The following is a 23,091-nucleotide window of genomic DNA, read 5'->3' as shown; positions in this document are numbered from 1 at the left end:
GGAAAAAGATCAAGCACTTGCTGAAATCATCAGCTCACCTAGTGTCTAGAACCCCCCACTCAGCCAGACCTGTAAAGAACGCACAGTAACCCACATTTGAAAGTGAGAAACAGTCTCCAGGGGCTACATAACCCATCTGTACTCTACCTTGTCCTCACAGTAGGACCTCTCTGAAGTTTAGGCTGTGCAAGTAGCAAGGAAGTGTGGCTCATGGGTTGGCTTATTGTAGGAATCAGAGTGAAGATAATTAGGGACTCATGTGACCCTGGAGCAGGGTATCTCACAGCAGTCTGGAAAAGTCCAATGGGTGGATGTGGGGGTGCTAGGGAGCCCTGGACAAATACCTTCCCTTCTGAGTGGTAGAGACAGAGGTGGTCTCTGCAGACTACTATGTATGCATTTACTGGAAGCTACCAAAGCTTCTACTACCTCTGTCCCCAAGGAGTGTCGCTGGCTCCTTAATACTCTCCTTGCCAAGATGCTCTTGAGATCAGTGGAGGAAGGGTTAGTGTTTGGGGCAAGGTAGAGGCCATATGGGGCTAGACCCTATGAGAGATCTGGCCCCATTTGGGGCAGGAGGAAAGTGAACTTTAGTAATAGAAGGATAGATGTCCAGATCCTGCAGCCCAGAGCTCGGTTAGTGTGAGATACTAACGCTTAGTGTGAAACACACTCAGCAGACTGTGGGGCCTGCGGTATAATTGTGTGGTTCACAGGGAGACTGTGGGTGCAACTGCAGGCACACGGATCGGGTATGCGGGCCTCTGGACGCTCAACTCCTGGCTGTTGGCCCTGCCATGCAATTATATAATGCTGGCGTCTCACCAGCATTTTGTTGCTCAGTCCTCATGCTACCTAGTAGGCAGAGGTCCTGGCTCAAGAGACACTGTGAGAGAGTGCGCCCTGCAGCCAGGGGCTTCTGACTAGGATTGACAGCTGCCTGACTGGGAGCACTAGGGCTTCAGCTGTGCCCAACCCCAGGCATGCAGCTCCAATAACAGGCTGGCAAGGCTCAGCCCTCCCTACACCAGCCTCTTTTCACCATCCGTGGCTTTCCCTCTACTCCCTGGAGATTTCACTCTAGATCTGTCTGCGTCTGGATAGCCCTTGCCTTGGATCGGGGTTGTGTATCTGAGGATATGCCTCTGTTCTGTGGATTGCCTCTTTCAGTCGTCAGATTCCAACACCACGGGCCCACAAGTCTGTTGTCCTGAGCTGCAGAGGGACAGCCACAAGGGAAAGGGGGGAGGCGGGACTCTGGCATGAATCCTGGCTGCCCCGCCCCAGGCATGGCCAGGCTCGCTATATAAGGGCACGGCCACTTGCAACAGCGCCACCATCGCTGCAGCACACCCCTGGTCTTTGCCTACCCGCTCGACTGCCCAATTTGGTCCTGTTGCGGCTACCAGCAGGTACCCCGGTTCCTGCCCTACCCAGGGGAGCCAGGGAGCAGGGATAAGTGGGAAAGAATGCAGGTTGGGGTTCCTGAGAACCTGTAGAGCTGGACACTAACCTTACATGATCACAGGGACCCTGGGAGCCCCACCATCACCACTACAGTGGTTGAGCCAACACCCCAGTATAGCTGGAGTAACGGGGAGTAGGGTTCGAGGACTAGGAGATGCATGGCTCTTGGGGTCCATGGGACAGAAGTTTCTCTTGAGGGTGGGGCAGGAATTAGGACAGAGGTTGTCTGGGCTCTTTGAAGTCTTAAGGGCTGAAAGGTCAGTTAGGGACCTGGCTGCCCTGATCCCTGCTTTGTCTCTCTGTCCCTTAGCCTCTCAGCCTCTTCACCTCCAAGATGGTGAGTCTCTTGTGGTCCCTTCCCACAAAGGCCCAAGTCCCTGGTTAGAGGGAGGGCAAGGACTGGCACCCAGAACGTCCTGCCCTACCCCATAACCAGCTCTACACCCTTCCCCCCGTACCAGGCAGTTCCCTGTGCCACATTATCTCCAGCACTGGTGTGGGTTTGGGGACACAGTGATGAGCCTATAGTCCATGACATCTAGGTACTTTCCTAGAAAAGGGCACAAAAAATTCAGTCCTGGTGTCTTGAGATGCAAGCGAAGGTCTGAGGCCCAGACCTTGGATGTCTGGGCCATAGCTTACAGTTTATGAGCAAATATATGATTCCAATGTAGGCCAGACATGTCACTTCAGAACCCATGGGGTGGGAATAAGGCAAGTACTGGGCAGCCATCAAGCCAGAGAGACTTAGTAACCTATCCAAGGTGGCTCAGTCTGTCTCCTGAAAGACAAGGCCCAGTTGCCAGGCTTGTATAGGCCAAGGCACTGCAATGAATAATGTCCCTATTTCTAACATGCTGAGACTCCCAACCCCACAGAGGGGACAGGTGTGTCAGACTTCCTGCAAAGAAAACAGTGCCAGGACGCCGTGCACCTGTAGAGATGTTTAGCCAGGTGTGGGTGGGATTGCCAATTCAAGGCCAACATGGGTCAAACAGCAAAGACCAAAAGCAAAACAGGGTTGAGGCTACAGTTTGTTTAGAGGACTGTGGGCCTGGGTTTAATCTCCAGCTCCCTGTAAAGCAGATGTCGTGGGTGCACAGCTGAAATCTCTCCACTTGGGGAAGTAGAGTGCTTTGAGTTCTCAGCCTGGTCTAAAGAGCAAAACTCTGTCTCAATAAATAAATTAATAAGATGAAAAGGAAAAGGGAAGAAGAACAAAGAAGAACGAAAGGCTGAAAGGCAGTTGGTAGAGTGCTAGCTCTCTAGGCAGGAGGCTGAGTTCCATCCCCAGCACCACATAAACCTGTCATAGTGGCACACGCCTATAATCCCAGCATTCAAGAGGCAGAGACAGATGGATCAGAAGAAGTTCAAGGCCATCCCCTACTACTTGAAACCAGCCTGAACTACATGAAACCCTGTCTCAAAAACAAACAAACAAACAAACAAACAAACAAATAGGATACCAGCCCTCACCCAGAGGCCATGCATGGATGGGGGTGATGAATAGAAAACAGATTCACCTAATAATAGGTGACAGCAGTCTGTGACAGTAGATGAGTCACTGAGGCCCAGAGAGAACAGAGCTGGACAATGGTTGAGCTGTTTCAGTAGATATTTCAGCCAGTCACCATCTGTGGAGCAGTTACTGTGTGTCGGGCACTGTGTGGAGCTGGGATTGCAATGACTAAAAGAACGAAACCCAATTAGAACAGACTGGAGTAACCCTAGTAACCCTAGTGTGGGACAGGTGTGGGCAGTTCCTCCAGCAGGGCTCAGCAGTTCCCTCAGGAGGACTTTCCTCTTGCTCAGGATGCCACTTCTAGCCACACTTCCCCTTGGTAAGCCTTCCCTCCACCTAACTCCTTCCTCTTCTGGTCTTTGGAACTGGAGCCAGGTGGGAAGATGGGGAGGTAGGTTTATACCCTTGAGTGACTTAAAGTGCTCCTTTGCCAATCCTGCCCAAGATGTACCATTTCTGCCCCCTGCTCAGCTCTGCCTGGATCCACTGAGTACAGAGTGGGACTGTCCCCTGGGCTCTAAGGACCTGGATGGAAAAGAAGGGCCATGGAAAGGAGGTGCTGCCCTGCCACCCACAGGCTGCTTCCCTGGGCCCTGGTACCAGGATGTTAGCCTGGACTGCAAGGGCTCTCCAGAAGAGGCTGAGGCTAGGGCCTGGACAGTATACTACTATGGTCTCCTTCAGAGCTGTCTGCAGCAAGCTGGCCTTCCTGAGACCCAGGATCGCAGCCAGGCACCTCGTACAGGTACCTCAGGGCTCCACAAAGGGGGTTTCCCAGAGACAGGGAGGGACCTTCAGTCCAGTTGCTTTCCTCTGTCAGGCTGGTTCAGGCTGGTTCTGACCCCAGGCTCTGGTTTTGTCTAAAGGCAAAACCAGTGAGCCTAAGGCAGGCAGGTATTGTCCCCAAGGACATTCGGTCAGAGCTCCCCACCATGTCCCACTCTACCCCACTCTGCTCCTTGGGAATCTACTATATTATTTGCATATTCTGTGGAGCTGAAACTTCTAGAGCGATATCCTAGGAGATACTATGGAGGCAGCTGAGCAGTTGTGATCCCAAGATGCCTCCTTGTTTCATAGGCCAGATGGGTCATGAATAATTTTGTGTGGACCAAATGATCTGCAGCTAGAATACTTAAGAATCACAGACTTGTTCCCATCACAGAGACTGGAAAACTGAGGTTTAGAGAAACACTGGCCCTTCTGAGGTCACACGCAAAATCCAAACTCAGGTTACACTCATCCTCCAGTGCCTTCTGGATCAGATGCAGATAAAACAGAGTCAGTCTCAAGGCAGGATGGCCGACACCTCCCCCTTCGTGTTCTCCCCCCTCGTCCTCTGCCTTCTTCTCATTTGACCCCTAAGAAGGACCTGGGAGGCTGAAGAGTGAGGGTGGGAATGGGGAGGTCACAGGAAGTGGGCAGAAGGACAGCAAGAGGAGGCCTCTTGGTGGTCATGGCAATGCTGTCTTTCCCTAGGCTGCCCTGGGGCAGAGGTGACCTTGTGCATTCTGGGTTCCCCCAGCACCTTTCTGTCCCTGTTGCTGGAAGGTGGGGTCCAGAGCCCTGGTGAGTGTGTACCCAAGTTCCCTACCCTCTCCTACAGAAAGGGCAGCCCTGTCTAGCTCAGCCATATCCCAAAATACCCACCAACCTTGGCAAATGCCAGCATTCCACAGGACCAGCTGCTCTGAGTAGGGGTGTGTTCTTGGAGTCACTGACCCCCATGACACAAAAGCCTGGGCTGGAGGTGGAGGGAGTTGGCACCACTTGAGCATTCCCTGGCCAGACACCTTCTTCCCTTTGCCCACAGGAAACATGCTCCTTTGCCTGTCCCCTGCCTGGCTCATGAAGGTGGCAGCTTCAGGCCAAGAGGGTGAGGCATCCCTGCTGGTCTCCAAGGCGGTGAGCTTCTATCCAGGGGGCCTGACATTCCTGGATGATTTCGTTCCCCCTCGGCATGCCACATACTTCCTGGCGGGCCTGGGGCCAGAATCTGGCCATGGCAGGGAGGCAGCAGAGCTGGCTCGGAACCTCACTTGCCCCACAGGAGCCTCAGCAGAGCTGGCGCGACTGCTAGAGGACCGGCTGTTGATGAGGTGGTGGCTGTCCCAGCAGAGTGGTGTGGCCGTGCCAGCTACCCTGGCTTTCACTCATAGGCCTCCAGGGCTGCTTCGGGGAGGGCATGCCAGCCCTGAACTACGGCTGGTGGAGCTGAGTGGGAAGGAGGGCCAGGAGACACTGGTGAAGGAGGAAGTGGAGGCCTTTGTGCACTCTGAGGCCTTGGGTGATGCATCACAGGTAACAACAGGCCCCTCTGTGCACTGAGAGAACCCACCTCATAATGACTACGTCCTGCTGGGGAATGATCCCAAATGCTTAGCTCTGCCACTGTCCCATTTCTCCGGAGCAGTGCCCTGTGCCTTCCTACCTCGGTTTACTTACTGGCACCTGTGGCATGAGCATCCTACATTTCAGGAAGGTGAGGTGGTGGTAAGGAGGGTTCTTTCCCTTTTCTGCCATAGGTAGCTGTGAGGCTCAGTGGCTGGCGCTGGCGGGGACAGCAAGCATTGTGTCTTCACCTGCGGGTGGAGCCATCTGCAGTGGTGAACACAGTGCTAACCCTGCTGGAGAAGCTGGAGGAGGAGGAGAGCGTCCTTGTGGAAGCCGTGTGCCCACCTGCCCGGCTGCCCTTACCAGGTTCCCGCCTGTGCTAGCAGAGAATTGGGAGCAGGGATTGGCCTCCTAGACTTCTGGACTTCAATTTCTCCATGTTCCCCCAGGCAGTCCTGCGCCTGGCCCTGAGCTGGCTATGCGTATCTGTGCAGTGGTGTGTCGGATTCAGGGTGATAGGCCCCTACTGAGCAAGGTGAGGATGGCTTAGGTGTAGGACATGGCCCTGTCCCCCCAGCCCTGCCCAACCACACTGATCTGCCAAGGGCCTGCTGCAGAAGACATGATCTTGGGGAGGGGGAGTCCTGGTTTTTTCTGAGGGGACTCCTGAGGCTGACACTTCTTCCTCTTCAACCCTCATGAACCCTTTTATATCAGGAGCCCAGGTTCTTGTGCTCACCACCTACATTCCCCTGCTCCCTTTTTCTAGCATGTTCCTCCTCACAGAAGAAACTAATTTAGGGTCAGTCCCATAGGAAGGGCTCCAGGTTGGCTTGGGGGACCTCCTGGGTACTCAGCAGAACTCCAGGGGAGCTGATGAATGTCTTCAAGAGACAGCCTAAGGCTAGGAAAAACCAGGGTGGCTATAGCAGGTAGGAGCAAGCATGCTTGGAATTTTCTAGCTGGGTCTGGAAGCCGGCATAACCCCGAGGGAATCTGGGGACCAGATGGTCAGAGAAGCCAAGAGTGATTTATACAGTTTTGATGGGAGAAGGAGTTCTTGGAGCACAGGGAAGGTGGGGCCTATATCTTGGTGCAGGAAAGATGCTAAGGCATCGAAGGGGTACTTAGAAAGGTGAGCCTTGTCGGGGCTCCTCCTGGGCCAGCACCTTTCTGAGCTGCAATGTGGTCAGGTGGTGTGCGGCGTTGGCCGTGGGGACCGGCTCTTGAGGCACCACAACACCCTGCCGAGGACACTGGGGGTGGCGCTGGCCCAGTGTGGCCTGGAAGAGGCGGCACAAGTGGCGCTTTTGGGGCAGCATATCAAAGAAGCTGCTGAAGCCGCGTTGGCCGCAGTGCTGGCCCTGGAGGCCGGATTGAGTGTTGAGCAGCGTGGTGGGCGCCAAGTGCACATCGACTTCCTCGGTGAGCACTGGAGGCGCGGCTAGATCTGGGTGGCGTGGGGACCGGATTGGGGGATGCTCAGCCCGCGCATCCTCGCCTGGCCCAGGCGTGGACTTCGTTCTCACAGTGGCCGGTCGCACGCTGATCCCAGTGGTCCTTAAGCTGAACAGTGGCCTGTGCCTGGAGGCGTGCGGCGCGCTTGAGGGGATGTGGGCCGCGCCGCGCCTGGGACGCTCGGTTGAGGAGGCGGCTGCAGCACCGCTGGTGGAGACCATGCTGCGGCGCTCGGGGCGCCACCTCATGGATGGAAAGCAGTTGCTGGTGATCGGAGCCGGTGGTGTCAGCAAGAAGTTCGTATGGGAGGCGGCGCGCGACTACGGACTGAAGGTGGGCGGGGCGCTGCCCCGAATCGCGGTCTGATTGGTGGAGGTAGGGGCGGGGTCTGAATGGGTGGGGATAGTCCTTCAGGCTGAGGCTGTCACTCTGGGGGCCGGCCTCTTCGCGGGGGCGAGGCAGGCTGCTGTGACAGGCCCCTCAGAGAGGGCAAAGGAGGAAAAGAGGAGGCAGGCGGTACTCCAGGTCAGCAGCAGAGCTCAGATCGCTATTTATTTTCTTTATTTTTGAGAAAGGGTCTCACTGTATAATTCGCTATGTAAATCAACCTAGCATAAAACTCTCAGAGATCCTCCTGCCTCTTCCACCCTAATGCTGGAATTGAAGTGTGCACCACAAAGTTCAGCTGTTTTTTTTTTTTTTTTGTTCGTTTGTTTGTTTTTGTTTTGTTTTTCCTTGCTATTTTAGGGATTGAGTTTAAGGTCTGGCACATTCTATGCAAGCACTCTATCACTGAGCTAGAGCCCCAATTTTCATTTTGTTTTATTTTATGTGTATGGCTGTTTTGTCTGCCTGGATGCCTGCACCAAGTGGTTCTTGGTGCCCACAGAGACCAGAAAAGAGCATGATCCCTTAGAACCCGAGTTACAGGCAGTTGTTAGCTACCATGTGGGTGCTGAGAGTCAAATCAGGTCCTATGGAAGAGCAGCCACTGCTCTTCACTACTGAGCCAGCATTTTAGCCCTGATTCATTTTACTTTTTAAAACTTATATTTTTTTAAAACTTATAAACCCGGGAAGTGCTGGCACACACCTTTAATTCTAGCACTTGGAAGGCAGAGGCAGGCAGATCTCTGTGAATTCGAGACCAGCCTGATCTACAAGAACTAGTTCCAGGACAGGCTCCAAAGCTACACAGAGAAAACCAGTCTCAAAAAAACAAACAAACAACAACTTATGTTGTATGTGTGAGGGGCTGATTATGTATATGCACAAATGTGTCCAGAAAAGGCTGTCACCAGATCCAGAACCACCTGATGTGGGTGCCAGGCACTGAACTCAGATCCTCTGCAAGAGCAGCAAGTGCTCTTGGTGGCTGAGCCATCTCTCCAGCCCCCCAGTATTTTGGGACCTTTGGGACAGGTTCTCACATAACTCTTGACAGTCTCCAACTCCTTATTCATCTGAAGCTGGCTTTGAATTGATCATCCTACTTTCATTTCCAGATTCTGGGATTTCAGACATGTTATTTTATTTTTATATTTTTGCTTGTTTCAGTGGTTATTTATGTTAGATAGGGTCTTACTCTGTAGCTCAGACTGGCCTGAAACTAAATAGGAAAACCAGTCTGGCTTTCTGAGGTTCTCCTGTCTCTGTCTCCCAAGTGCTGGGGATCCCCCCCCCCTTTATCTCTTTTCCCTCTCTCTCTTTGTTCATAGAGGTTTATTTATTTATGATATATACACTGTTCTGTCTGCATGTATGCCTGCAGACCAGAAGAGGGCACCAGATCTCGTTACAGATGGTTGTGAGCCACCATGTGGTTGCTGGGAATTGAATTCAACCTCTGGAAGAGTAGCCAGTGTTCTTAACTGCTGAGCTATCTCTCCAGCCCTCTTTTCATTTTTTGAGACAGGGTCTTTCTGTGGCTTTGGAGCCTGTCCTGGAATTAGCTCTTGTAGACCAGGTTGGTCTCAGACTCACAGAGATCCACCTGCCTCTGCTTCCCGAGTGCTGGAATTAAAGGTATGTGCCACCACCCAGCTAGAGGATTACTCTTTTGAGCTGACCCTCCATGATTTTTTTTGTTTTGGTTTGGATTTTTGTTTTTGTTGTTTTGTTTTGTTCTATTGAGACAGGGTTTTACTATGTAGCCTATTCTTGCAACACAATCCTCCTACTTTATTCTAAATGTGGGAATTACAAGCATGTACTGCCAAACCTTGTAGTTTCTAGGTCTGGAACAACTCTATCAGGAGTCTAGGTCTGCCTTGGGGAAACGGTCTTTGGAGCTAAATTCCTTCCTGAGCTTGGCACATAGGGTCCTTCAAGGGGTAAAAGAGCAGTTCATAGATCTCAAGTCAAGTCAACTGTTGGAAGGAGGCAGGGACTCACATTGTGGACCTAGAACTAACCAAGCAACAGACATTCTCATTCCTATTGAAACAGATAGGGAATCTGAGGCTTTCTCTGGCTAGCCCTAGTCCATCACAGTGGCCTCCTTGGCTCTTTTCCCCCCACTATGCACAGTCCTCGAGGAACTCCCAGCAGCCTTGGCATCATAGTTCCTTCCTGAGAGTGTGTACTGAAAGACTCCTGGTGCCAAGTTACCTTCCAGACAGCCACTCCCTCCCCTCTAATCAAGTGGCTACTTCTGCTCTGAGTACCAGCTGCCTTGTGTCTGTGTTTCCCAGCAAGCCACAAGCTTTGGGGACTCAGGGCTTCTCAGGAGTCCTGAACATCACATTACAGTTAGAACATGTGGAAAGAATGATAACCAAGCCACCTGTCTCTGTCTTTAGCCCAAATCCTGATGGCTGGTCTCCAAATCTTGCAGGAAAGCTGTTTGTGAGCATGTCCTAGTGAGCCCTCTGGTGTTTTCTCCTTGCACTTGGCCCCTCACACTCAGCCTGCCCTTTCTCCTGAAGCTTTTCCTTCTGACTTCCCTCCCCTCCAGGCTGAAGTGTCTCACCTCTGCACTTCCCATATATTCAACAGGTCATCAATAAACATATATCGAGCACCTGTTGTTTATGATTCAGTCTCCCCTATGGGACACCATCCTGTCTCTTCCATGACCCAACACCTGCTGACATGGATGTCCCTCCTGCTTGCTTATGTTTCTGCAGCTGCACCTGGTGGAATCGGACCCCAAGCACTTTGCATCCCAGCTGGTGCAGACTTTCATCCACTTTGATGTGACTGAGCACCGGAGAGATGAGGAGAATGCACAGCTGCTGGCTGAGCTGGTTCGGACACGCAATCTGAAGCTAGATGGCTGCTTCTCGTTCTGGGATGACTGCTTGGTGCTTACTTCTCTGCTCTGCCGTGAGCTGGGTCTGCCCTGCAGCCCCCCAGCTGCCATGTGCCTTGCAAAGCAGAAGAGCCATACCCAACGACATCTGTTGCGATGCCAGGGTCCACCCTGGCCTGCAACTTCCCTCCATGCTGTGCCCTGCTGCCCATTGGAGAGTGAGGCTGATGTGGAGAGAGCCATCTACCAGGTACCCCTGCCAGGTGTGATGAAACTGGAATTTGGGTCAGGAGCAGTGGGTGTGCAGCTGGTGAAGGATGGGCCACAGTGCCATGAGCACTTTTCCCGGATCCTCCATGACTTGCAGGGTGAAGCTGATCATCCAGGCATTGGGCTGGGCTGGGGCAATGCCATGCTGCTGATGGAATTTGTTGAGGGCACCGAACACGATGTGGACCTGGTGGTGTTTGGTGGACGGTTGCTGGCTGCCTTTGTCTCTGATAATGGCCCTACAAGGTTGCCTGGCTTCACAGAGACTGCAGCCTGCATGCCCACTGGGCTAGCACCAGAGCAGGAGGCCCAGATGGTGCAGGCAGCTTTTCGCTGCTGCCTGGGCTGTGGGCTGCTAGATGGGGTTTTCAATGTGGAGCTCAAGATGACGGGGGCTGGGCCAAAGCTCATCGAGATCAACCCTCGAATGGGAGGGTTCTACCTTCGAGACTGGATCCTGGAGCTTTATGGTGTGGATCTATTGCTGGCTTCTACCATGGTGGCCTGTGGCCTACAACCTGCCCTGCCTGCCCACCCTCGTGCCCGTGGCTACCTGGTGGGCATCATGTGCTTGGTGTCCCAGCACATAGAGCTGCTGAGTTCCCCTGGCAGTCGAGAGACTCTGCAAGCTCTCCATGACAAGGGTCTGTTGCGACTCAACCTGCTGGAGGAGGCCCTGATACCAGGCCAGTATGAGGAGCCTTACTGCAATGTGGCCTGTGCTGGGCCCAGCCCTGCTGAGGCCCGTCTCCGCCTGCTGGGCATCTGTCAGGGCTTGGGCATTGACAGGCCCAACTACCCAGTTGTCCATTTCCTCTCTCATTTCAAATAGTAGGGATGAAGGGCTAAGGGGAGGTGTTGTGATGCTTTGTTTCCCTGCCCCTCTTTCTATTACCTTGCCCAAAATCTAGTTCAGCACACTCCTCTGTCTCAGGTCTATTCCAGAGCAGTAGAGCCATTTTGACATCATAGTTTTTCATACACAACAACCATAAAACAAGAATCTGAAAGTTTCTGGATCCGTTTGCTGTCCCAAAAGCCTCTATCTAGTCCCAAGTATCCCCAGGATTCTAGTGCTGTGGAATATTATTATAACTAGGGAAAGATGTGTTACATTTGTTTACACTGCAGAATATTACTTTAACTATATGAACTATATTTACCTCTGCTGCCTTTGTTATCGATATAAAGATGTGCTAAAGATGTAACATGTTTATGTTGTGTTTGTTTAACTATGTAAAGATGCGTTACATTTCTTTCACCTTGCCTGCCCAAGGCAACTGATTGGTCTAATAAGAAGCCAAACAGGCAATAGCTAGGAGAGAGGGACAGCAGGGCTGGTGGGCAGAGAGAATAAGTAGGAGGAGTGATCTAGGCTAGAGAGAGAAGAGGGAGGAGAGAATGAAGGAGCCAGGCAGCTGCCAGCCAGCCAGACAAGAGAGACAGGCAGTGAAAGTAGGGAATAGAAACAAAGAAAGAAAAAGGTGAAAAGCCCGAGGCAAAAACGTAGGCGAAGAGAATCAGGGTCAGTTATAAGAGCTAGCAAGACACAAGCCTAAGCCATTGCAGAGCATTCATAACTAATAAGAAATCTTTGTGTTATGATTTAGGAACTGGTTGGTGGCCTAAATGAAAAAGCCTGGGACATTTTAGTTTAAAGAACTAACAAACAGCACCTTCTTCCCCACACTGCCATTCCCGGCCCAGATGGGAGTGGGTCCAAACCCAGGCCCTCTTCGAACCCTTCAGGTCTGTCTCTTCGTATCACCTATAAGAGGAGGGAATCTACATGGACCTTAGACAAAGCCCATGAAAACTGAGATTAGTGCTCTTGTCTTTGTGCAAAGTCTAGGAATGTTGTAAAGCCTGCTGCAAATATCCAGCAGTGCTTCACTGTGTCCATTGGCTGGGCGTGACGAGCAGTGGAAATAATTGGCTTCCTTCACACTTCCAGACAGACACTAGCTAGTGTCCCCATGCCACCTATGAGGAAACAGACTCAGAGAGGAAAAATGGCCACCTCCAAAGTCCTATCTTAGTGGATGTAGACAGGATTCAAAGGCCAGCCTTTTCTGTTCAGTGTTTCAGGCTCACTCAGCTTCCAGGTTCTCTCTTCTCTTTACCCCTCATTCATTAGCAGCACTCAGACTCCTGAACACCTCTCTCCAGTGTACTACTCACATGTTCTCTACCAGCTCATTGCTTCTGCCTCTGGCATACCTAACTAGCCTGGCCCCAGGATTTCTGTATATACTCTCTTCTTTATTCTGGGGAGCTAGTCTGAAAATGCCTGCCTCTGCCCCAGCACAGGAGCTGTGGACAGATCCCCAGTCATGCCTGCCCAAATAAAGTCATGTAAACTAATTAAGTTTTCTGGGATAGATTTGTTTTGGATAATGCCCTGCCCATGTTCAGTAGAGCTGGGAAGTTGGGAGGGGGGAGAGGTAGGAAAAACACACTATTGGCTGGGCTCCTGGGCTGACCATTGCCAGGGGCGTACCTTTTACCTACCATCTAGGCCCAAATTTAAGGACCTCTTTTGCTTGAACTACAACCCTGTGTCATATCCAGACAGTAAAGCCTCTGCTGGCCTGGACACCCCTGAGTTCTGTTCATCCGGGTTCATACCTCCCCTGTGCCATGGGAAGGCCCATCCAGACAGACTTCAAACTAAAATCACAGGCTTGGTCTGAACTAGAACCCAAGTGGTCAGGCTTGTGTGGCAAGTGATTTTATGCCCCCCAACCCCGACCATCTTAACAGTTCTCCTTCATCTTTTCAACCATGTTCTCTCCCCCCCCCAAGATAAATTTTCTCTGTATAACAGGTTTTGCTGTCCTAGAACTCACTCTGTAGACCAGGCTGACCTAGAACTCACTGACATCCACCTGCCTCTGCCTCCCTAGTGCTGGGATTAAAGGCATGCACCACCACCGAGCTTATTTTGAGTTTTGAGACAGGGTTTCTTTGTGTAGCCCTGGCTGTCCTGGGACTCACTTTGTAGACCAGCCTGGCCTCAAACTCAGAGATTGGCCTGCCTCTGTTTCCCAAGTGCTGGGGAGATTAAAGGCCAGCACTGTCCAGCCTTTCAAACATATTCTATTAAAGTGCTTATTCTGAACCAGGCAGCAGGAATATTTAATATGCTTAAGTTTGTAAAAGCCCATATTTAGATGTGCTGAATCCTTCATAAGGGGAACCTCATAACAAAGCCCAGGCAGTCACCCAGCAAATGTCAGACCTGCAGGGTCTGTGAGCTTCAGGGAGATTGTAGGGAGTGTCATTAACGTTTTGCCGGCAGCTCACACCTGTGGTTCTGCCCATTTAATCTCTAACTTGCCCCAGGGCCAAAATAGGAGGCTCTGTCGGATGTGTACGCCGGAGAGCCCGATTAGATTAGGAAGAGATGTCTAGTAAAGCCTGTTCAGAAGGATGCAGGATGGGTGGTCCAGATCTTTGGAACTACAACTCCCAAGAGGCTTTGCAACAGCTTCCATCTTTCCTCACCACCAAGCCAAAGGCTTGAGAGAGAGTGGGCGAAGCTACTTTGCGTCAGCAGCACTCGCAGCTGCTGTCGCGGAGAGATAACGCAGATACCAAGCCGGGGCTGTCAGTCAGAGCTCTGCCTGGTCCGGGCCAAGGGGCCCGCGGGGCCGGCGGAGCCATGGCGGCCGTGTTTGATCTAGACTTGGAGACCGAGGAAGGCAGCGAGGGCGAAGGCGAGCCGGAGTTCAGCCCTGCGGTGAGTGTTTCCCGCCGGGCGCGACTGGATCCGGGAGCCCACCCGGTTAACTAAAGTCACTGCACTCCCAACTCTGTGCTCTGACCCCTACAAACCCCGATCCTTCCCATATCCAGTCCCTGGACCCGCTCATCCCCAACCTTTCTCTATCCCTGCTGACCCTTATCCTTGGCCCTTTCCCCTGTATCAAACGGGAAATCTGGCACCTCCTATGGTTCTTACCCCTCGGTTTCTCACAGGAGGTGTGTCCCCTTGGCGAGTTGAGGGCTGCTGGCCTGGAGTGAGTAAGGGTCTTTCTGGGGGAGGAGGGCATGAAGCAAGGGATGGGACTTGGTACACCAGAGTTTTGCCCTCATTAACTTACTGTGTCTTTAGGACGGTGGGACACTATGAGGAGGTGGAGCTGACAGAGAGCAGCGTGAACCTGGGCCCTGAACGCATTGGGCCCCACTGCTTTGAGCTTCTGAGTGTGCTGGGCAAGGGGGGCTATGGCAAGGTACTGGCAACCCTTCCGCGTATGGTGACCTCAGCTCCACCCTGAGGCAGCATACCATCCCTCACACCTAATAGGCTTATGAATGTGGAGCCTCTGATGGAATTCAGATCTGGAAACCTGAGGGAGGGGAGGGCAGATTCTCTTCAAATCTGATAGAGATCTTTACTGCTCCGCCCTGAGCTGAGTTTAGGCCTTTTGGGACTTGAGTTTTAGGGTGGGGCTCCTTGAAAATAGGATGGGTAAGGGAAGTTGATCCTGTCTCCCCTGCCCTACAGGTGTTCCAGGTGAGAAAAGTGCAAGGCACCAACTTGGGCAAAATATATGCAATGAAAGTCTTGAGAAAGGTGAGTCATCTGCTCAGCCAGCAAATACTGAGTAGCTGCCATCTCTAGAAACCTGTGCCAAGCTTTGGAAAGACAGCCATCAACATGATGGAGACAGTCCTTATTTTGGCACTTGCTGGCTTAGTAGCTATCATTATATATACTTTTTGCAGTAATTTGTGTTTGTTTTTGGTTTTTCGAGACAGGGTTTCTCAGTAATTTTGAAGCCTGTCATGGAACTCACTCTATAGACCAGGCTAGCCTCAAACTTACAGAGATCCGCCTGCCTCTGCCTCCTGAGTGCTGGAATTAAAGGCGTGTACCACTACCACCAGCTTTCAGTAATTCTTAAATGGGAGCAATTTGCCTGCTGAGGCACATTGTCAAATTTTGATTGTCAGGATTAGTGGGGGTGGGGGGGGGAGTACTGTTGACATTCAGTGAATAGAAGGCAGAGATGCAGATAAACAGGAACCCACAACAGAGAATTGTCTGGCTCAGTGTGTCAGTAGTGTCAAGTTTAGTTGCATTTGGTAGTCTCAGAACTTGAAGGGACACAGGAGTAGGGTCTGAGTTGGTCTAGGACAGCCTGGGCTACATAATGATACCTTGTCTCTAACAACAAACTAAGTGTCAAGGTTGAGAAACTTAGAGGATAAACCAGTTCCTGAAAAGGTTTACTGTACACAGCAGCTGAATTACAGATAAATTCAAGTGGCAAAAGATGGCAGAAGGGTTATGGCTGAGAAGCAAGAAAATGTCAGGTGTGGGGGCAGTATTTAACTGTAACTGACTAATCTTTCATAAATTCTAGTCATCTTAATTTAATTGTGTATGGGAGGGGCAGTCAGGTGATTTATACATGTATAGAGGGCAGAGGCAAGCTTGGGATGGCCTACTCTGTTTTTTTGTTTTCTTTTTCTGAGACAGGGTTTCTCTGTAACAATTCCAAAGACCAGACTGACCTTGAACTCACAGATGCATCTGCCTCTGCCTTCCAAATGCTAGGATTAAAGGTGTGTGCCGCCACCACCTGGAACACTTTCTTATTCTTCTATGACAGGGTCTGTCACTGAACCTGGAGCTAGGCTGGTGGCCAGCAAGGTCCAGTGGTCCTTTTGTCTCAACCCCCCCCCCCCCCAGTGCTGAAGTTACAGGCACACACAGCCATCCTTGGCTTTTTATATGGGTACTTGAGGATTTGAACTCACATCTCCATGCTTGCATAGCATGCATTTTGAACTTCTGAGGCTGGTCCCCAGTCCTTCAAACATCTTTGCATCTCTTGTGGCAGGCAGGCTGGAGAAACCTCTGGAAAAGGGACTCACTGTGATCATGTTCCACCATTGGCGCCCTGATTCTGTGGGTTGGTTACTGATAGGATAATGACATCACTGGGTATCTGTGATCTGCACAGACCTAGAGTCTAGATGCTTATATGACCAAGCTGTGTGTTTAGTATACTTTGAAACGAGTCATGACTTTCCTTGCACTTACTAGAACACCAGCGGTTGAGTGTTCTACAAAAAGGGAAGCACTCTGGGTCCCTTACTTTCTTACCTGCTCCTGCATCTCTAGGCCAAGATTGTACGAAATGCCAAGGACACAGCACATACCCGGGCTGAGCGGAACATTCTAGAATCTGTGAAGCATCCCTTCATTGTGGAATTGGCCTATGCTTTCCAGACAGGTGGCAAACTCTACCTCATCCTGGAGTGCCTCAGTGGTAGGTGTGTGGGCTAGGCTGAGTAGTGGGTGGCAGGGGCCAGCACGGGGAACACTGGGGATTTAGGGAACCCTGAGAGATATGGTTGTAGAGGATGGCTAGGAGGCTCACACACCGTGCCTGGCCACGTGTCCATCTGTCTGTCCCTTCATTTGTTCATTCAGCAAACATCCATCCAGTGCCTAGTGTTTGTGGGGGTGTGTGGAGATGGTGGGAGTTTGCATGAATATCTAGAGGGAATTTCATCCAGTTTTACTACCTTTTCTGCCTGTCCCCTGTGTACCGGACAGTCAGGTCCCCATGTAGCTGCATCTTCATCTTGGAAGTCTCATGGACAGTTACTGTTTCTGTAAGGTCTATTTATTTGTTTGTTTGTTTTGAGACAAAGTTTGCTTATGTGTAGCCCTGGCCTTCGTGGAACTCACTATGTAGACCATGCTGGCCCTGAACTCAGGAGATCCACCTTGAATTCAGTTCCTCAAACTCAGGAGATCTGCTTGTCTCTGGGTGCTAAGTGCTGGGGTTAAAGGCATATGCCACCTACTTGCTTTGTCTTTTCGAGACAGGGTCTCCCTATATTGCATTGACTGGCCTGGAACTTACCATACAGAACTCAAAGACACTCCCTGCCCCCACCTGGGATTAAAGGTGTGTGCCAGCGCACCTGGCAGGTCTGTTTCTAAACTAGCTCACCTGGGTTCTTGTATATCCTCCCCTAATTGCAAAGGTCGTCTTCCTAGAGCATGCATCTCTAACTACCCAAACAAAGCCTTGGTCAGTCAAGGGTGACTGAGGCCTGCTCCTTCTATCTGCTTCCCCATACCAGCTGAACCCTGCAAGCTTCTACCTGCATCCTTTTCACTCTATCAACACCCTGAAAGCCACACCTTCAGTACCCTTTTTCATCATTGTGTTGAGATTGGCTTCCTATGCCCCCCACCATGAGGCTCTGTGGTGAAGTTCTCAGAGCTATTGCCTGTGCCTGGCATCCTAGAGCAGTGTGCACGTGTCTGTCTTCTCATTAGACTGAGCATCCTGAGGGCAATGGCTGGGTCTCCTCAACTCTGCCCCAGCTTCACCCAGCACAGGGCCAGGCACCGAGTGAGTAGGCGACGGTAGATGTTTGCTGATTGAATTGAGTCCCCACGGCAGCTCTGGGAGGCAGGTAGGGTGGGATCTACAAGTCCCATTTTTCTCTAGAAGAAACTGACACTCAGACAGCAATGGGGCTAGTCCTGAGTACACAGCTGTTAATGTGCTTGTGTCACAGGTGGTGAGCTCTTCACACATCTTGAGCGCGAAGGCATCTTCTTGGAAGACACAGCCTGGTGGGTCTCTGGGGGTGCTTGTCCTTGCCTTCACCCCTACCTTTGCCCTGCCTTTACCTTGTCCTGTCTCTGCAGCTTCTACCTGGCTGAGATCACACTGGCCCTGGGCCATCTCCATTCCCAAGGCATCATCTACCGGGATCTCAAGCCTGAGAACATCATGCTCAACAGCCAGGGTGAGCATGTTGCATGCATGCATATGCACACATCCCCTGTCTTGGGTCTGTGGGGCAGGACTGGGGAGCCCACAAGTCGGCCTGGGCCATATTTCATCCCTTGTCCCTTTTAACTGTCTCCTCAGGCCACATCAAACTGACAGACTTTGGACTCTGTAAAGAGTCCATCCATGAGGGTGCTGTCACCCACACCTTCTGTGGCACCATTGAGTACATGTAAGTAGCACCTGGCTGGCCCAGGGTCTGAGTATAACCGGGGAGGCCTTGCCCTTACTGACAGTTCACCTGCCTCCCAGGGCCCCAGAGATTTTAGTGCGCAGTGGCCACAACCGGGCAGTGGACTGGTGGAGCCTGGGGGCCCTGATGTACGACATGCTCACTGGATCGGCAAGTCCAGCACCTTGGGAGGAGGGTGGGTGTTGGGGAGACCCCCCCTCCAGGCTGGGGCAGGACTGGGTGGGAAGACCCCCTAGGCTGCTCTCACCTTCTGCCTCCTCCAGCCGCCCTTCACCGCAGAAAACCGAAAGAAAACTATGGATAAAATCATGAAAGGGAAGCTGGTGCTGCCCCCCTACCTCACCCCAGATGCCCGGGACCTTGCCAAAAAGGTGGGGCTCTCTCCTGTCCAGCGACAGCTTTCCATCTCTTCCCCTAAACCCGATCAGCAATTCTATACATATGCTTGACTGTCTCTAAGCCCTGGGGAAGCAGGCCCCCATCCTGTGTAGCTTGCCTTTGGGAATGGTAGGAACACTGGCTTTGGGGTTCAATCCCTGAGTTCAGGCCTGGGCTCTGAGAGCCTGACCACTGCCTCTGAGCAGTCCTGGGTCTGTCTTCATCAGCAGGGTGTTCTTGTGAACCAACCCTGCTCCATCCGAAAGGCCATCACGAGCCTGTTAAGGGGATGGGAGTGTCACATAGATCCTAAGCCCTCTGAGGAGATGGTCATGAGCAGCAATGGCCAGGGCTTCAAGAACAGCACACTTAACACAACTGAGCTCTGAAAGTATTGAGGGGTCCAGTGGGCAGAACCTATGCCAGGGGTTCCAGAGCCTATACCTTGTCTCTGCTTGCCTTCTCCCCATTCTGGCGTCTGGGCACACACCATCAACTGCTCCCCACCCTCACCTCTTCCCTGCTTTTGCAGTTTCTGAAGCGGAATCCCATCCAACGAATTGGGGGTGGCCCAGGAGATGCTGCTGAGGTGCAGGTGAGGCTGGGATTATCAGAAGGGGTTGGGGGCCAGAGAATGAAGTGGTCTGCAGCAGGGAGCTAGGCACGGTGAATCGCTGACATGTCCCTGGGTACCCTCTACCCTCAGAGGCACCCCTTCTTCCGGCACATCAACTGGGATGACCTCTTGGCCCGCCGTGTAGACCCTCCCTTCAGGCCAAGTCTGGTGAGTATCTGGAGGTCCTTTTGGTCCCATGGCAGATGGAAGCCTTGCCCTTTGGACCCTCCTAATTCCCCACATGGATCTTCCCACAGCAATCAGAAGAGGACGTGAGCCAGTTTGATACACATTTCACACGGCAGACGCCAGTAGACAGTCCAGACGACACAGCCCTCAGTGAGAGTGCCAACCAAGCCTTCCTGGTGAGGGCCTTGGGGTCCCAAAGCAGGGATTATAGCTAGGGACTGGTAATGCCAAACGTCACCTGACCTGGCCTTTCCCCACAGGGCTTCACATACGTGGCACCTTCTGTCCTGGATAGCATTAAGGAGGGCTTCTCTTTCCAACCCAAGCTGCGTTCCCCCAGGCGCCTTAACAGCAGTCCCCGCACCCCCATCAGGTACTCAGGGGCAGGACAGGCTTGCAGCTTGGGTGGGTCTCTCTTCGGCTACTCTGGCAGAGCTCTTCTTCAGGGCTAGCCTCAAACTTCTGCCTACTGCGGGACCTCAGTCCCTGTACATCTGAAGGGCTACTGAAGGGGCGGCTTGTGGACCTACTGCCAGTGTTTCTGGCTAAGCTTAGGAAGCTCTGACTCTGCCTTGGTTTCTCCTGCAGCCCCCTCAAGTTTTGTCCTTTTGAGGGGTTCCGGCCCATCCCTGGCCCAACAGAGCCCATGGAGCCATCTCTACCTCCACTCCTGCCACCACCATCACCACCACCACCCACAAGCACCGCCCCTCTTCCCATCCGTCCCCCCTCAGGGGCCAAGAAATCCAAGAAGGGCCGAGGGCGCCCAGGGCGCTAAGAGAATAGAGGAAGAGGGCAGCACTAAGGCCTGCTCCCTGGCAGCTGTGAGAACCTGGGTATATTCGGGAGATGAGAGTGACTTGGGGGGGGGGGGGAGTGGCTGAGCCCAAGAATCATTTGCATGGAGGGCTGCAGCTTGCAGCCAGTGAGAGCAGTTCCCCATGCCCATTCCATCGGAATGGACTTCCCCGGTGTCCTTATAGAATTAAAGCACTGAATCATGACAGAGTGGCCTTGGCTGGACTCCGGGACACAGGTGTGGCCCATTTACGGAGAGTAGGGGTGTATGCTAAAGGACTACAGACCTCAGGCCTTAAGTTTTATTTTCAGTGTGGTGGGGGGCAGTCTGAGAAGCTGCATGTGAGGGTGGGGTGGGAAAGGTCCGGGGCAGTTTGTGTTTCATCATGACAGGGAAAGAGAGATAGTCAGAGGCTGGGGCATGGACAGGACAAGCTGGCTCCTACAGTGCGGTGACATGGAGGCCGTGGCCCCCTGCCTTTCCGGCACTGTCATCCCAGGCTGCGCTGCCTGAAAAGGCATGCAGGTCACTCAGAAGGGCCTCAGCACTGCTGCCGGAGCCCACAGGACCCGGAGAGCTGAGGCCCAGGCCCCCTTCACTGTCTGTGTCCTGTGCTTCTGGAGCCTGCTTTGCCTGAGCCCCTGCTTCACACTCCTGCTCCTCTTCCTGTGGACCAGCTCCCTCAGGGTCGCCATCCATCATGAAATCCTCTTCTACATCCTGTTCGTCCTCTTGCTGCTCTGGTTCCTCTGGGAATCCTGGCTCAGTGCGGGCCCAAAGCCAGCGGCCTGCAGGGCTGGTCCAGAACAGGCGGCGGGTGTGGCCCCACAAGGCAGCACCCAGGCGAGCTGGGTGGTAGTATCCCTCAGAGGCGCGGCTGAGGCGATGCCAGGCCAAGGCCAGGGCAGTGACAAGCAGCAGCAGGAGCAGGAGCAGCAGGATGATGGTGACAGCACTGGAGCCTGCACCATCCTCTGTGTCTGCCCCAGAGGCCAAGACCCCTGGCAGGGCTAGCAGCACCCTAAACCTGAGGTTACCAGGCAGAGCCTGCAGGAGACAGTAGGGAGGAGGAGTGAAACCTACCATCTCTCATCTCTGTGACAGAGTCCTCAGTTGCCTCAGGCAAAGTAGAGACAGTCAAGCAGAAAATCCCCAGCCCTTATTTGGTCAAGGCCTTGCCCTAGTATGATCACATTAAACTCAACCCTGCAATTTGCTTGTCGCAGCCTCTGGCCTGCTGCTGCCTGAGGCCTGTGCACTGGCTGTCCCTTTGACCCAGATGTTGTAATCCCACAGCCTCTAGGCAACCTGCCTGCCATGGCCTAGGCCTTGCTGATGAGGCCCTACCAGACCTCTGCAGCTAACTGGTCTACTTCAGCCCACCCACTTAGCAGCCTGAGGTCCCTCTGGTGTGGGATTTGGTGGGAAAAATCTATATCCTTCTGCCTTTCCCACCAGAATAAGCTCCTGGGTGATGGGATTTTTTTTGGGTGTGGGGGGTTAGCACCCAAAACCATGGTGGCATGTCAGTGGATATTAGCTAAATGTGTTAAAACGGCCTGCCTGGGCAGTGGAGGGCCCTAAGAGGCAGGTGGCTCTCTGGAGGCCATGATAGAGGTATCTAGACCAACCCAGAGGTTGACTGGTCCTAGGATGGGGGTCTTTGAAGCCCCTCCTCTCAACCATGGGGCTGCCCCACCTGCAGAGTTTCCGTTCAGCTCCCCACTCTGCCCCGGAGGGCCTCAAAGCGTGCTGGGCCGGGGCTCAGTTTGGGGCAGCATGTGTAGCTATCAGAGGAAGCCTGCGGTTGGAACAAAGCAGGTGGAGGGGGGGTAGTAGGAGTGGGGGAGGGGTGCTAGGTACAAGCCTCCCCTAGCACATCAGGCTCAGGGAAGGAGTTACACCCAAACTCAGCTCAAGAAGGGACCAGATGAGAGACTGTCCCAAGGATCTTGGAGTAAGACTGGACTTTGGATGAGGAGCTACTGCAGGACCTACCCTGAATTCTAGAGAACCCAGCTCTGAGGTGAGGGCTAAGTTTTACCCCATGTTAGTTCTGGGCCTTGCTACCCCAAGTCTCATGTGAAGAGACCCTTCTTTAACTCCTGGAACCTCAATATTCCATCCCCAGCTCACTGCCCCAAGAACCCAGAGGGCCCCACAGCTCACCATTGATCCGATGGCCTTTGCACGGGCACCGACCTCTGACTTTGGCTGTGTTTAGCGAGAAGTAAGCTCCGGAGCTCTCAAATATAGTTGTAGCTAGTCACTGACACTTCCGTTTCCTGCTAGAAACACCCCACCCACTCTTGCCTATCACAGGACCCTCATAGGGTCCCAGCCTCTCAGAATCAGCCAGACCCAGACCCAGACCCAACCTTCCCAGGCCTCTCTAGGTGAGGTTTGGCCACATGATCTGTGACCAGAACTCCAAAGGGAGGAAGTATGCATCTAGCTCAAAGTAAGACATCCATCTATATACTATGTAGCTCTGGCTGGCCTGGAACTCAAGGAGATCCTCCTGCTTCTACTTCTGGAGTGTTGGGACTAAAGGTGTGTACCTGGCTAGCCTTTAAAAAACAAAACAGGAGGCAGAGGCAGGAAAATCTCTGTGAGTTCAAGGTCAGCCTGGTTTACAAAGCGAATTCTAGAACAGCCACAGCTGTTACACAGACAAACCTTGTCTTGAGAAACAACTAAGCCAGGCAGTGGTGGGACCTATCTTTTAATCCAGCACTGGGGGGTGGGGGGTAGAGGGTGAGGCAGGCAGGCAG

The 23,091-nt window shown here is 52.6% G+C and overlaps 3 protein-coding genes across 3 annotated transcripts; 2 read left to right on the top strand and 1 right to left on the bottom strand.

Annotated features, from left to right (window-relative positions):
- The first annotated feature begins 1,340 nt into the window (after positions 1 to 1,340).
- Carns1 (carnosine synthase 1) lies at positions 1,341 to 11,369 on the top strand. The gene is made up of 9 exons (XM_051193559.1): positions 1,341 to 1,412; positions 3,464 to 3,737; positions 4,472 to 4,561; positions 4,806 to 5,293; positions 5,518 to 5,692; positions 5,776 to 5,861; positions 6,520 to 6,751; positions 6,837 to 7,117; positions 9,913 to 11,369. The coding sequence occupies exons 4-9, from the start codon at positions 4,811 to 4,813 to the stop codon at positions 11,137 to 11,139; spliced, it is 2,484 nt and encodes an 827-aa protein (XP_051049516.1). The 5' UTR covers positions 1,341 to 1,412; positions 3,464 to 3,737; positions 4,472 to 4,561; positions 4,806 to 4,810; the 3' UTR covers positions 11,140 to 11,369.
- A 2,477-nt stretch (positions 11,370 to 13,846) lies between these two features.
- On the top strand, positions 13,847 to 20,377 carry Rps6kb2 (ribosomal protein S6 kinase B2). Its single transcript, XM_051193558.1, has 15 exons — positions 13,847 to 14,049; positions 14,289 to 14,329; positions 14,425 to 14,545; positions 14,821 to 14,889; positions 16,447 to 16,594; positions 17,865 to 17,922; positions 17,998 to 18,098; positions 18,224 to 18,314; positions 18,395 to 18,485; positions 18,599 to 18,706; positions 19,246 to 19,308; positions 19,420 to 19,497; positions 19,587 to 19,694; positions 19,779 to 19,891; positions 20,107 to 20,377. Exons 1-15 carry the CDS (start codon positions 13,972 to 13,974, stop codon positions 20,294 to 20,296), a joined length of 1,458 nt encoding a protein of 485 aa, XP_051049515.1. The 5' UTR covers positions 13,847 to 13,971; the 3' UTR covers positions 20,297 to 20,377.
- A 227-nt stretch (positions 20,378 to 20,604) lies between these two features.
- Ptprcap (protein tyrosine phosphatase receptor type C associated protein) lies at positions 20,605 to 22,611 on the bottom strand. The gene is made up of 2 exons (XM_051193556.1): positions 22,487 to 22,611; positions 20,605 to 21,364 (listed from the first exon to the last, which is right to left on the bottom strand). The coding sequence occupies exons 1-2, from the start codon at positions 22,487 to 22,489 to the stop codon at positions 20,759 to 20,761; spliced, it is 609 nt and encodes a 202-aa protein (XP_051049513.1). The 5' UTR covers positions 22,490 to 22,611; the 3' UTR covers positions 20,605 to 20,758.
- Positions 22,612 to 23,091: the final 480 nt, after the last annotated feature.

This window comes from Phodopus roborovskii, unplaced genomic scaffold, assembly GCF_943737965.1.
Source record: "Phodopus roborovskii unplaced genomic scaffold, PHOROB, whole genome shotgun sequence".
Lineage (NCBI taxonomy): Eukaryota > Metazoa > Chordata > Mammalia > Rodentia > Cricetidae > Phodopus > Phodopus roborovskii.
This window is presented reverse-complemented; position numbering and strand designations above follow the sequence as displayed.

Bases quoted from the DNA above. Each gene is read 5' to 3' on its own strand.
- Carns1 (XM_051193559.1), top strand. From the start codon at position 4,811: ATGCTCCTTTGCCTGTCCCCTGCCTGGCTCATGAAGGTGGCAGCTTCA. The intron at 6,752-6,836 runs GTGAGCACTGGA...CGCCTGGCCCAG, and splicing joins AGTGCACATCGACTTCCTCG to GCGTGGACTTCGTTCTCACA. The intron at 7,118-9,912 runs GTGGGCGGGGCG...ATGTTTCTGCAG, and splicing joins CGCGCGACTACGGACTGAAG to CTGCACCTGGTGGAATCGGA.
- Rps6kb2 (XM_051193558.1), top strand. From the start codon at position 13,972: ATGGCGGCCGTGTTTGATCTAGACTTGGAGACCGAGGAAGGCAGCGAG. The intron at 14,330-14,424 runs GTGAGTAAGGGT...CTGTGTCTTTAG, and splicing joins TTGAGGGCTGCTGGCCTGGA to GACGGTGGGACACTATGAGG. The intron at 19,309-19,419 runs GTGAGGCTGGGA...CTCTACCCTCAG, and splicing joins GAGATGCTGCTGAGGTGCAG to AGGCACCCCTTCTTCCGGCA.